This window comes from Sminthopsis crassicaudata, chromosome X (assembly GCF_048593235.1).
Source record: "Sminthopsis crassicaudata isolate SCR6 chromosome X, ASM4859323v1, whole genome shotgun sequence".
Taxonomy (NCBI): Eukaryota; Metazoa; Chordata; class Mammalia; order Dasyuromorphia; family Dasyuridae; genus Sminthopsis; species Sminthopsis crassicaudata.
In genome coordinates, this window is record NC_133623.1 from 70,818,804 (window position 1) to 70,833,235 (window position 14,432).

The following is a 14,432-nucleotide window of genomic DNA, read 5'->3' on the forward strand; positions in this document are numbered from 1 at the left end:
AGAATTGAGCAGCAGAAGGACAAGGGGGCAAAAGCTTCCAGGTTAGAAGGCCAGGCATAGCTGAAGTAGTTAGCTCCAAGGTTAGGTCTGTGAAGGGAAAAAGGGTGAGGCCAAAACAGGGATGTTGACCTCAAGGTCATAGTGAAGATGAGCCTGGCAACTAGGTGGCACAGTGGATAAAATGTGGGGATGGGGTCTGGAAGATTCATCTTCATGAATTCAAATCTGATCTCAGATATTACCTGTGTGACTCTGGACCTGTTTGCCTCAGTTTTCTCCTCTGTAAAATGAGCTGGAGAAGGAAATGGCAGATCACTCCAGTATCTTTGCTGAGAAAACCCCAAATGGCGACATGAATTGTCAGACAAGACTGAAAAAAAAAAGCTAGCCTCAGAGTCAGGACATTTACTGGCCATGTGATCCTGGGCAAATCCCTTCATTTCCTGTTACCTTGGGCAACCAAGAGCATAAGTCACAGATTAGTTATCAGTCTTCACTGGTGGGGAGAGTTTCCTCATTAAGACCTCTCTCCACTAATGTTCACCTAGGTCTGGTCCCAGCCATCACTAGTATTTCCTCAAATTTACCTAAAATGAAGAGGAGAAGGAAGGGAAGCTATAGAAACCATGATCACCCCTCTGCGGACTGCACTCAGCCCACACACTGGAGGGACATGTTGGCCCTTGCTCATGCACACTGTCCTTGGCTCTCTTTCCAATCAGTGGTACATACAGATATACATTGGTACACGATGGCATACATAAGTGTATGTCAGCGCACACTGATACACACAGACAGTACATTGGTACACATTGGTACACACAGGCATACATTGGTACACATTGGTATATATAGGTGTGCATTGGTACACATTGGTACACATGGGTGCATGTTGGCACATGGTATATATATAGGTATACATTGGCACACATTGATATACCCTGGCGTATACTGGCACACATTGGTACACACAGGTGTACATTGGTGCACATTGGTATATATAGGTGTGTGTTAGCACACATTGGTACACATGGGTGCATGTTGGCACATGGTATATATATAGGTATACATTGGCACACATTGATATACACTGGCGTATACTGGCACACATTGGTATACACAGGTGTACATTGGTGCACATTGGTATATATGTGTGTGTCGGCACACATTGGTACACATGGGTGCATGTTGGCACATGGTATATATAGGTGTGCATTGGCACACATTGATATACACTGGCATACATTGCTACACACAGGTGTACATTGGTACACGATGCTATACATAAGTGTATGTCAGAGCACACTGATATACACAGATGTACATTGGCACACGCAGGTGTATGTTGGTATATATAGGTGTGTGTTGGCACACATTGGTACACATGGATGTGCTTTGGCACATGGTATATATAGGTGTACATTGGCACATATTGATATACCCTGGCATACATTGGTACACACAGGTGTACATTGGTAATATTGGCACCCATAGGCATATGTTGGTACACACTGGCACACATTGATAACGAGAAGGCTGAACAGAGACAGGTGTGATATGGAGCCAGAAAGTTTGGGCTGTTTCAAGATCCACTGGTCTTTTTTGTGGATTAGGTAGCTTTTGCCTTCCTTCCTTCCAGACTTTGTGTCTATTTTTAAAAAGTGTCATAAGAGAAAGTCCATGGATTGTGTAGGTTAAAGTTGTACTGAACTAAAATACGATGCTTTGTGTTTTGAACGCTTTTGTGCAACCTGCCTTATACACTTTCAAAATACGAGGCAGTCTAATTCCATTGCTCATTATTACTCTCTACATTGTGGGCAGGGTAAAGAGGCGAAGTTCATCCATCACTTTGACTAATTTTTAGATTTGGTTGGGGGATTGAAAATGATGGCTAAGAGAAACTCTTGGGGTTTCTGTAGATTTCAATTATTCATGCTATTTCTCTCCCTCATTAACATGAATAATGAAAAATTGTCTCTTTATTTGTCTTAGTCAAGAAAGATCCACTACATAAACTTCTGTAAAAATATATTTATGTGCCTCTAATCAGCTTTGAGTTCTGGGCCTTTAATGATATAGAACCCATAGAGCATGTGGTTTAGATGTGTAAAGGCCACATGAAAGCACAGCTGATAACCAGAAAGTCATTATCGTGCCCGATGCCCGAGGACGGTAGGCGCTGAGGAGGGTGTCCTGCCTGCGCTTGATGTGGGGCTCAGGATGCTGCCCTTTAAGCCGAATTCTGCATTTCTCCTGGGGCCATGATGCTTGTGCTCATTGGAGGCCTAGCGTCTCTTCTGGTTTAAGGCCAGTCTCTCATCTTTAGAAATGAGAACCACATGGCATAACCCTGCTCATACAAGCATAGATTTTTATAGCTAAATGAACCTCAGAGACAATCTACCTGCTCTAGTCAGGTTTCTCATCATTGTCATCATTAATATTAATACTAATAACGGCTCACTTTTATAGAGCCCTTTAAAATGCGTTGAGCCCTATCTACTTCCCCAAGCAACCGGAGGCAGTTTATAGGATAAAACAGTCTGTCGTTGTCATAACGCCCACATCAGATTAATGTACTCAGGCCACAAGCATTTATTAAATGCCTACTCTGTATCAGCCACTGTATGAGAAGATGGGCTTACTGGCTGCATGGTTGATGTGAGTTATTGGGTAGAAATGGATTGTTACCGAATTAGACAAAAGGCAAATCGGACAAAAAGGCAATTCGGCTGATAGCTACAAATAGAAATAACTTGATTCTTGCTGTCCAGAAGTGACTCTGGAAAAAGGACAGCAATCACTTTTTAAAGGATAGTAGCATCCGTCTTATCTTTTTTCTCTTCCTAGTCAACCCTCCAAATAACACTGAAAATAGAAAGGACATCTGGGATCCGGAGGAGGTGCCAGAAGGTTTGGAATTCGATGACATGTGGGACCCCCGAGAACAGCCAGAGTAAGTCAAGCAAAGCCAGAAATGGGTCTGCAGCTATGAGGTAGGCGAGGGATGTGACGGTGCTCTTTCCCACAAGATGCACGTAGCACAATCCCTGACAAGATGGAAAGGCAGGGGATCCGAGGCAAGTGTGCTGATAGAGCAAATAAGAAAAGATTAGACCTTTTACTGTAGAAATGATCTACCAAAAATGGCATCACCCGAACACAGATTTCAAGCTGGAAAGGACCTTACATGTCCTTCCTTTTCCTTCATTTTGTAGATGAAGAAACTGAGGCCCAAAATTGTTGAATAACTTCCCCAAGATCCCACTGGTAGTAAGTGGTGGCGTTGGGTTTTCACTATACCATGCTGCAATGCCATTATAAATTTTTTCCATAATGTCAGTTATTTGTGTTATGTGGGATTCAGAGTGGGAGCAAACCAGCCCCTTAAATTGCCAGCATTCCTACAAACTGTTTTATAATACCATGTTTATGTATCAAAGGGTTGCTTTTAATTGTTCAGTGTTCTGCAATGGGTGGGAGGCTGTGTTCTCCCGCTAATTATTAATCATTACATGAACTTATTTCTTAGAGATCACTAGGAACAAAGGCAGTATTTCATATACTTTATAAGCAGGATTAAATTCATGCTTAGTATGACTTTCAATACCACAAGATTTTGAAAATGTAATTTGGAACTATTGTCCCTAGATCAAGGACCTGTGATTTTCTGTGAGTGGGAACTCACATATAACCTAGAGTTTTAGAAAGTTGCTTGGTTTTACTGTGGAGATTCAAATTATCCCACCTACATTAAAAGAGACTGAGGCAGAACTCTAAAGACAATGGCACTTTATTAAAGCGTCCACGGTCCTCTCTAATGAAGTGGACCGCAGATCTTCCTCACAATCTAAGATGCCTCCTCCTTCCAGGGCCCTATCTCGGGTCCTCCTGAATTCAGGGTTGGTGCCCTATCCACTGCGCCACCTACCTGACCCCAGGAATGAACTTCTAGAAAAGGAAGCACTGATCAGAAAGAGCCAGCTTGGCTTCCTCAAAACTAACATCATTTCCTGTTTGGATAACTTTATTAGTTATTATTATATTATTAGATTAGAAGAAGGGACAATGTGGTATAATGATTACAGGACCAACTTTGGAATAAAGAAATCCTGGGTTCAAATTCTGATTTTGACACAAACTAACTGACTCCAGACAAATCAGGTAACCTAGAAAACTCTCTAAGGTAATAAATCACAAATGAGTTACTGATCTGCATGGTTGGAAGAAGTTTCCCTACACCAAAGAAATCATAGACTTGGAACAACTAGCACAGAAATCGACAGGAAGATCAAGGGAGTAGCATAGATATTGTTTGCCTAGATTTTAGCCACGTATTTGACCAAATCTCTGGTTTCATGTTTCTGAATTCAGTGGAGAAGGATGGGCAAGGCCATAATCATGGACTTCAGAATTGGCTGAACGACCAGATCCAAAGAACTCTACAGTCACAAATGGTTTGCTTTCAGCTTAGAAAGAGGCCACCCGTGAAATGCTCCTGCTCCTTGGGCTCGGCCTTGTCTCTTTCCTAATTATGTCAGTGATTTGGATAAAGGCAAAGATGATATGCTTATCAAATCCACAGTTGATACAAAGCTAGCTTGTTGGATGACAGAGTCAGGATCCAAAAATATCTCTGCAGACTAGATTGTCAACCTAAATCTAATAAAATTAAATTTAATAAGAATAAATGTAAAGTTTTACACTTGGTTTCAAGAAGTCAGAACTTCTTGAGGAGTAGCTGGGGAGTGTGGGCAGAGTGCAAACTTCATGTAAGTTGGCCATATGACACTGATGAAGCTAGGGTCTTGCTGATGTGAGGACTCCCTCTAGAAGGGTAGAACATTCTCTCTCAATCTATGTGATGCTTGTCTATGGCTTCCACTTTCTATCAATCCTCCACGAAGAGTTCTCCCAGGTTTGTGGAGACTTTCTTCTAGATTTCTTGATGTTGTTGACCAGTACCAGTAGAGTATATGCTGCCCTTTGGTTGTCTTTTTCCTACATAAGTAGTCCATTCCTTTAAAAAATATTCACATTTTCTTTTTCATGAAAAACTAAACAAAGATCCACAAACAACGGGAACTTTGTAAGAAGGGGACTGACCTGTGCTTTAGACATATCACTATGACAGCTCTATGGAGGATGAATTGGAGGGAGGAACCAGAGAGCCCAGTTAGGAGGCTACTATAATGGTCTAGGCTGTGGGCTGATGAGGACCTGAATGAGGATGATAGTCATGTGAGTGAGAGAGAGAAGTGGACGTGAAATAAACAAGAATTGATAATTAATTAGCTTTAAAGTCTGAGGGGAAAAATGAAGAGTCAGTGATGACCTTAAGGTTGTTAACCCTAAGGATGGTGGGAACCTTAACAGAAATAGAGGAGCAAGTTTGGAGGAAAGAGAATGCATTCTGTTTTAGACATGTTGAATTTGAGGTGCCTTTGGGACATCTAGCTGCTAAAGTCCAAGAGACAGCTGGTGATGTGGAACTGGATCTATGGATCTGTAAGTCCTGTACATAGAGATTCTGGTCAAACCCACCAATGATGGTGAAATCACTAAGAGAGTATAAAAGAGACAAGGACCAAGGACAGATCCTTGGGAAGCACTCATACTTAGGGAGTTGGATGCTGGTCCAGACTCATCAGTCAAGAGGAAAAACAGGAGAATAATATCACCAAAAGCAAGAGAGGAAAGAGTATCTCACAGCAGGGTGTATCCACCACAGAACACAAGCTCTGAGAGGTCCTCCCAAGCTCCAAAGGCTTTGGAAACTGGTCTGTTAATGGGCTGTATTTCTATGGTTTAAAGACCAGTCTAACTAAATTGGAGAGACTCTTCTCACTAGGTTGGCCCCATGGTGATACATTTTTTTTCTCAGCCAAAGCATTTCCCATCTGCCAAGCTATAGAGGAGTTGTGATCTCAGTAAGCAGGAGGAATACCCATAGCAATGAAATCATGAATCCTTGACGTATTGAAATAAGAAGTGTCATGTCGGGACTAACAAACTACTGAAAAAGAAGTGGCAACAGTCATGCACTTTTTTGTGGTACCATGTCGGAAAGAGGCCTAAAAAGAGAGGGCCATTTTTGCAGCCTTAGACATGGGAGGAGGGCATAGAAATGGAGAGAATGAGAGATTAACTGTCTCCAAGTGGATGAAATAAGGACCAGGATGCCATAAATAGGGGAAAGCTATGGTACAAGGGAACAGATGAAAGGATCAGAAATGATGGGGAGTCCTACACCAGGCTGAAGTTCCCCTGGATAGTGTGGAGACTTAATGTAACCAGTGGATTCCCTCTAGTCAGTTCAAGTTCCCATCATCTTTCACGTGGACTCTTCTGTTTGGCATTTCATGCTCCTCTTCCCAACCTCTTTTCTCTGCCTTCTTTCTTTCCTGTCTTAATTTATTAGTTATTATTATATTATTAGACTAGAAGAAGGGACAATGTGGTATAATGATTACAGGACCAACACATCACTCCCCTCCACATACTCTTTGACCCAACCAGACGGGCCCATGTGCCCTTCTTAACATGTGATTCTCCATCTCCCACGGTTGTCCCCCATTTCTGTAATTGTCTCCCTCCGGCCTCTTAGAATCTCTGAATTCTTCTAAAACTCAGTTCAAGTGCCTCCTCCTGATTATGACCCCTGCTGCTTCTCCCTACTTGCTAGTACCTTCTACTTGATCAACTCTGTACGTGTCTCCTATGTACCCATTTCCATCTATGGTATCTCTTTATGCTCTCTGAGGACACAGACTTATTTGTTTTTTTTTTCCCCTGAGGCAATTGGGGTTAAGTGACTTACCCAGGGTCAAACAGCTAGGAAATGTTAAATGTCTGAGACCAGATTTGAACTCAGGTCCTCTTGACTTCAGGGATGGTGTTCTATCCACTGTACCACCTAGCTGCCCCAATTTATTTGTTTTTTGTCTTTGTTTCACCAATAACCAATATAAGTGTCTGATACATAATGAACTTCACAAATTCTTACTGATTGATCCATTGATTGGTATGGATGAATCCTCAGTGTCAAGGTTACTAGGATGTAATCATTAGCTCCATCACTATAAATATCTCTTTGAGTTGAAGGATAAAGTGGACGCCTTGTAGTCTGGGAAAGGATCTCCCTAGGCTCTCTAGGGAACCTTCTCTTTGCCTTGTCAGCATACCTGGGTTCAGATCCTGCCTCAGACACTTAGAAGCTGTATGAACCTAGGCCAGGCCTAGGCCAGGAGCTTAACCTCTCTCTCCTTCAATTTCTTCATTTATAAAATGAAAGCATTGTGCTAGAAGTCCCTGCCAACGCTAAATCTATGAACCTCGGATCCTTTGTTTTCTAATTCTTTTCCCAATGAGAAGAATGGAGAGGCAGGAGTGATATATCCATGTGGTCTGAATTCCATTCCCTCTTTGGCCCTGAAGCAATAATAATAATAATCGATGACATTTACATAACTTTTCATGGTTTGCAAAGCGCTTTTATATATGTTATCTTGTTTAAGCCATAGCAAGATAATGAACTCTGATGCTATTTACACAGGGTGACTGACATCTTCAATAAAAATGGCCCACTGGTAAAGCTGCTTTAGTACTATTATGGCTTTTCCAATTTGAAATGACTAAAAACAAGCATGCTAATTTGAGATCCATTTGAGCACAGGAAATGCCATCTGTTTGCCAAGTTGATTATCTAAGTTAAAAATCTTTTACATTTCTAAATAGTATTTTGATATATGGGAATAAAAAAGATCAAATAACTTGCAATGGCACTGATTTCAATCTTCCCAGGCTTTTCTCATAGCCAAACAGCATTAGCGGTAGTCCAATAATTTCTAGAACATCAAATCCATATTTTTCAGTTTTGCCACATTCACACACAGCTTGAAGAGGGAGGAAATAAAAACATCCAATGGGCTTTGGGACAAAGCCTCCTCACCCAGCCTGCCCCTGACCCAAACAGTTCCCTGCCCGGCTATGCGGTTCCCAACCTCCAATTAAAAATCAAAGCGAACACTACAGGCTAGGTCTCTAAACTGACATGGCGCAACTTCCAATGGTAAACCAAAATGATCTAGTTAGAGGTCCATTATTCCCTATAGGGTCCCAGGATCATGGAGCAAGAGCTGGAAGGTTTCTTAGATGCCTTTCAGCCTGTCGTGCTGAGAATAAACAGACGTGAGTAGAGACCGATATAACTGAAGTGGAGATCTCGGTAGCCGGCAGCCACAGGGGCTAGCTACCCAGATCAAATGGCCCTGAACAAGATGTAAAGGTTGCTTTTATAGGAATTCTAACTAGGTTGTGAAAGCGGGAGATAACAGGAGCCCCCAAAATATGGTTAGCCTACTTTCTTATCTTGCAGCTATCACACATTTTGACAAGTATTTTTCAAACACAGGCAATAACAAGTCAGGGTTTAGTAACTAGTCAGTGTGACAAATATTTTCTAGGCCATAACAAGTCAGAGTTTAGTAACCGTTCAGTGTGACAGATATTTTCTAGGCCATAACAAGTCAGAGTTTAGTAACCGATTGGTGTGATGGATATTTTCTAGGCAATAACAAGTCAGAGTTTAGCAACCAATCGGTGTGATGGATATTTTCTAGGCAATAACAAGTCAGAGTTTAGTAACCGATTGGTGTGATGGATATTTTCTAAGCAATAACAAATCAGGGTTTAGTAACTAGTCAGTGTGACAAATATTTTCTAGGCCATAACAAGTCAGGGTTTAGTAACTGTTCAGTGTGACAGATATTTTCTAGGCAATAACAAGTCAGAGTTTAGTAACCGATTGGTGTGATGGATATTTTCTAGGCAATAACAAGTCAGAGTTTAGCAACCGATCGGTGTGATGGATATTTTCTAGGCAATAACAAGTCAGAGTTTAGTAACCGATTGGTGTGATGGATATTTTCTAAGCAATAACAAATCAGGGTTTAGTAACTAGTCAGTGTGACAAATATTTTCTAGGCAATAACAAGTCAGGGTTTAGTAACCGGTCAGTGTGACAGATATTTTCTAGGCAATAACAAGTCAGGGTTTAGTAACTAGTCAGTGTGACAAATATTTTCTAAGCAATAACAAATCAGGGTTTAGTAACCGATTGGTATGATGGATATTTTCTAGGCCATAACAAGTCAGGGTTTAATAACTGGTCAGTGCGACAGATATTTTCTAGGCCATAACATTCCAAGGCCAGATGACTTTTACATTTATTAACAGACAGATTCTGATTTTGACTTATGAGTGGTCAATAACTGACCAACAGATTATATTTGCAGATTTTATGGCTTACAGGTAGGTTTGAGGGGTGGTCTATTCCAGGAACTTGGTCATTACTGGTCAACAGATCATCCAGCAGACAGTCAGCACTGTTTGCAAAATATTTTGACAGCTGCTATTTTCTGGATGGCAATGGCAAGGGGGATTGAGTTTCTGGGTTGTTGTGAGTTCAGAGTTGGTATTTTCATGCCCCGCTTGCCTAGGAGTCTGGTTGGCCCAACAAGCCAAACTCCTTTATTTTATTTTACTTTTTTCTCAACAGTATTTTTTCCAAAATATATGTAAAGATAATTTTCAAAATTAATTTTTTTTTTGGCTGAGGCAATTGGAGTTAAGTGACTTGCCCAGGGACACACAACTAGGAAGTGTTAAGTGTCTGAGGCCAGATATGAACTCAGGTCTTCCTGACTTCAGGGCTGGTGCTCTATCCGCCATGCTACCTAGCTACACCCAACATTCATTTTTGTAAGATTTTGAGTTCTAAATTTTTCCTTTCCCTTTCTTACCTCCCCCCTCCCCAAAATAGCAAGCAATCTGATACAAACTATAGATGTACAATCATTTTAAATATATTTCCATATTTGTCATGTAACCCCTTCATTTTACAGAGGAAGAAATTGATGCAGAAGTGAAATGGCTTGTAGCTAGTCACATAGCTAGTAATTATTTGAAGTGGGATTTGAACTCAGGTCTTTGGAAGTAGTGTTTTATCTACCAAAGCCCTGAATCAAACACTTTTTTTCTTCTCAGCACTTGCTATTTGTTACTAATTTGGGCAACATTGTTCTCTAGTTTTCTCCTGGTACTTTCTCCAGATAGTTTTGATTATATGTTTTTTCCCTGAACAGGCTCAGTCTTGGTTTTCTCTGCTGGCCTGAGAGCTGTTATTCTGTTGATCCCAATTCTCATTTGTTTCGTTTCTTCCAGATATGACATTATATTCAAACAGCAGGTGGGAGCTGAGGATGTATTCTTGGGCATGACCAGAAAGGACCCTTCTACAGCCTGCTGTGAGGATCTCTTGGTGAGTTAGATCCTGATTTCAGATACACGCCCAAAAGAAATCTAATGGCTCATTGTCTCTTGTTTATATCCCACAAGAGAAATAGTTGAAAATTTATTTTTAAAAATAAGAATCCCTATCAAGAAGGGTTGATAAATGTTTTCCCCTTTTCGACCAGCTGTGTGAATCCATTGGTATAGGGTACTCCTGGTGTGGAAAGTCCCTTTGCCTACATGGAGTAGAGCCAACCCTGAAATTTATGATGTTAGAAAATTGCCTGGGGGGCAGCTAGGTGGCGCAGTGGATAGAGCACCAGCCCTGAAGTCAGGAGGACCCGAGTTCAAATTTGGTCTCAGACACTTAGCACTTCCTAGCTGTGTGTCCCTGGGCAAGTCACTTAACCCCAACCTCAGGGGGGAAAAAAAAAAGAAAATTGCCTGGGTTCCGGAGATTGTGACTGACCCAGAGTCACACACCCAGTGTTAGTCAGAAGGAGAACTTGAGCACAGTTCTTCTTGCTGATTTTGAGGTGAGTTCTCTATCACGTAGACTACAAGTCTATGGGGGAAATAGCCTAAGTGATTATAATAAGTCATATTTCTATAGAGGTTTAAGGCTTACAAAGTACTTTCTTCTCAGCTCCCCCCCAGGAGGTAAAGAGTATAAATGTGATTATTCCTGTTTTTTAAAGATAAGGCAACTGAGACTCAGAGAGAAAGGGACATGTCTAGAGCCATCGAAATGTGAAATCTTGGAGCCGGGACTCAAACCCGTAACTTCTGATTGGGTTGAAAGGATTCGGTCCTCTTTCCACTCTGCCAAACATGCACCTATGTGGATGACAGAATGTATACATCCAAGATTTACACGTATCCATCTAGATGTCTACATTTCCATGAACGGCTCCTGTCCCGTTAAGACAGATGATAACATTGGACTCAATTTTTATTCATTGGGCTTTTCCCTGATGCTATCTGATTGACTCATGGCTTCTGCTAGATTACAGGCAGCCTGGATCGATGATTGTCTTTTGGAGACTGTCTTATCATTTCTTTGTGTATTTCTTTTCATTTATAAAACATTTCATGGTGGTTTTTTTTATTTTTTTATGTGAGATCTCTCAGTTTATATAGACAGGATGATTTAAGATTCGTCGCATTCACTTCTTTGAAGGGCCACCATAACAAGTTGGAGGGCTTCATCTTGCCCGTAGCCTCCATGTGCAGAGTTGAGGTGGAGCTTGGAGAATATTTAGAATCAAGAAACGCCCCCCCCCCTTTTTTTTTTTTTTTTTTTACAAATTTTGACATGTGGGACTAACATGGTGGATCAGGCAGGAAGTCCATGCCCATTTTCCTTTCTATCCCTTTGTATCTTTATAAAGTCCTATATAATTTGCATAGCTCTTTCCTTATGTCTCCTATCCACCAGAGTCAGAACTCTGGCTTTAGGTCAGGTCAAGTCATACTCTATGGTGCATTTTCCACGCAGAATTTCACTAAGAGCATCAGGATTTAGTGATTTTGCTTCTAACCAAGATTTCCCTTGGAGAACACCAGAATTCTCCAAAGGTCTTCAAAACAAAAAGGAAAAGGCCTTCAGCTTTGACTTGAGTACTCAAACCAATAAGATATCAAGTCACCCCTGTACTTCTACCTTCTCCCCACTTCCCCATCTTGATTCCTTGGGGAACTAGTTCACCTCTACACTATCCTCTTCCCTCACGTCCCTTGTACCGTAATCCTACTGTAGATCTTGCCCTGTTGCTCAATTTCCCCATTTCCCATAACTTTCTCCTGGACAGCTCCTCAGCCATATACATATGAAGGTCATAGTTTTCTTCTAGATCATGACCACTACTTGTACATGTCTCCCAAGACTCTGTCCTGACTCCTTTTCTCCCTCTCGATACGATTTCTCTTAGTGATCTCCTCAGTTCCCATGGATTCAATTATTATCTTTATGCAGATGATTCTCAAATCTCTTTTTCTAGCGCTAATTAGTCTCCTGCTTTCCAGTCTCACATTTTCAACTTTCTCCTGGACATCTCCACCTGGGTGTCCTATAAACATTTCAAACTCAACATATCTTAAACTAAATTCATTATCGTTCTTCCCAAACCATTCTCTCTACTTAATTTTCCTATTGCTTTCATGGATACCACCATCCTCCCAGTCACTCTCATGTGTCATCTTTGGTTCATCCTCTCTCACACACCACACCCCGATATAAACTATTGCCAAACCCTATAGATTCTTTTTTTCTTCTTTTTTTGCTGAGGCAGTTGGGGTTAAGTGACTTGCCCAGGGTCACACAGCCAGGACGTGTTAAGTATCTGAGGCCAGATTTGAACTCAGGTCCTCCTGACTTCAGGGCTAGTGCTCTATCTACTATACCATCTAGCTGCCCCCAAACCCTTTAGATTTTACTCTTGCAACATCTTTCATATACTCCTCACTTCTGTCCTTTGACATTACCATCATGCAGCAGCTAGCTTCTATAACCTCATGCCTGGGACTGATGCAATAGCCTGCTGGTTAAGAATTTTCTTCCCTCCAGTCTCTCTCCACTCAGCTGCCAAAGTGAGCTTCCTAAAGCACAAATCTGACCGTGTCACTTAACCTACTCAGTAAAGTCCAGTGGCTCGCTCTCCCCTTCAAGATTAACTATGTAAGCTTCCATTTGGCATTCAAAGGCCATCACAGCCTGGTCTCTTTCTGCCTTTCCAATCTTTTTTTACACCTTGCCCCCATCATGTACTTCTCTGACCTAGTGCTACTGACATTAAAAAAAAATAATAATAATAGTTTTTATTTACCAGATATTTGCATGGGTAATTTTACAACGTTGACAATTGCCAAAACTTTTTTTCTAATTTTTCCTCTCCTTCCCCCCCAGCCCCCCAGATGGCAGGTCGACCAATACATGTTAAATATGTTAGAGTATAAATTAAATCCAATATATGTATACATGACCAAACAGTTATTTTGCTGTACAAAAAGAATCGGACTTTGAAACAGTGTACAATTAGCCTGTGAAGGAAATCTGAAATGCAGGCGGACAAAATTAGAGGGATTGGGAATTCTATGTAGTGGTTCATAGTCATCTCCCAGAGTTCTTTCGCTGGGTGGAGCTGGTTCAGTTCATTACTGCTCTATTGGAGCTGATTTGGTTCATCTCATTGTTGGAGAGGGCCACATCCATCACAATTGATCATCATAGAGTATTGTTGTTGAAGTATATAATGATCTCCTGGTCCTGTTTATTTCACTCAGCATCAGTTCCTGTAAGTCTCTCTAGGCCTCTCTGAAATCCTCCTATTGGTCATTTCTTGCAGAACACTAATATTCCATACTATTCATATACCACAATTTATTTAGCCAATCTCCAATGGATGGGCATCCACGTAGTTTCCAGTTTCTGGCCACCACAAAGTGCTACTGACCTTTTTTTGCTGTCTCTTGCAGAAGACTCTATACTTCCTAACTATTAATTTGTCTCCCTTGCCTAGAATTCTCTCCTTCCTCACCTTCCCCTCCTGGTTCCCTTTGCTTCCTTCAAGTCTCAACTAAAATCCCACCTATAGGAAGCCTTTCTTGATCTCCCTTAATGCTAGTGCCTTCTTCCTGAGATTATTTGTGTGTAAAAAGTATCCTTTAGTTTTCTGCTCTTTGCTATAACAAAAAGGGCTGCTTTAAACATTTTTGTCCACATGGGTCCTATTCCTTTTTCTTTGATCTCTTTGGGTTATAGGTCTAGTAGTGATATTGCTGGGTCAAAAGGTGTGAATGGATTAGTAACTTTGGGACATACTCCATATTGCTTTCCAGAATTATTGAGCCTCAATTTAAATGCTTCCCTTTGATGTCTGATTTTTAGCTATATTGTCGGAAATAAAATTGTAAAAGATTAAGAAGTGAACAAGAATTTAATTTATACTTTAACATATTTAACATGTGTTGGTCAACCTGCCATCCTGGGGGTGGGGGGGAAGGAGGGGAAAAGTTGGAACAAAAGGTTTGGCAATTGCCAGTGCTGTAAAGTTACCCATGCATATATCTGGTGAATAAAAACTATAATAAAAAAAATAAAAATAAATTAATAAAGAAGTGAACAAGAAAAGTAAAGT

General features: G+C 41.0%; 1 protein-coding gene across 4 annotated transcripts in view; it reads left to right on the forward strand.

Moving 5' to 3' along the window:
- DNAAF6 (dynein axonemal assembly factor 6) overlaps positions 1-14,432 on the forward strand; it is an 83,026-nt gene that overhangs the window by 17,028 nt on the left and 51,566 nt on the right. For 3 of the 4 annotated variants that reach the window (XM_074278184.1, XM_074278185.1, XM_074278183.1), the window contains exons 4-5: positions 2,854-2,959; positions 10,228-10,324. In XM_074278184.1, the coding sequence (XP_074134285.1) occupies positions 2,854-2,959; positions 10,228-10,324 (203 nt within the window). Of the gene's footprint in view, positions 1-2,853; positions 2,960-10,227; positions 10,325-10,994; positions 11,570-14,432 lie in introns of those variants that run through there. The other variant, XM_074278182.1, reaches the window with a different exon arrangement.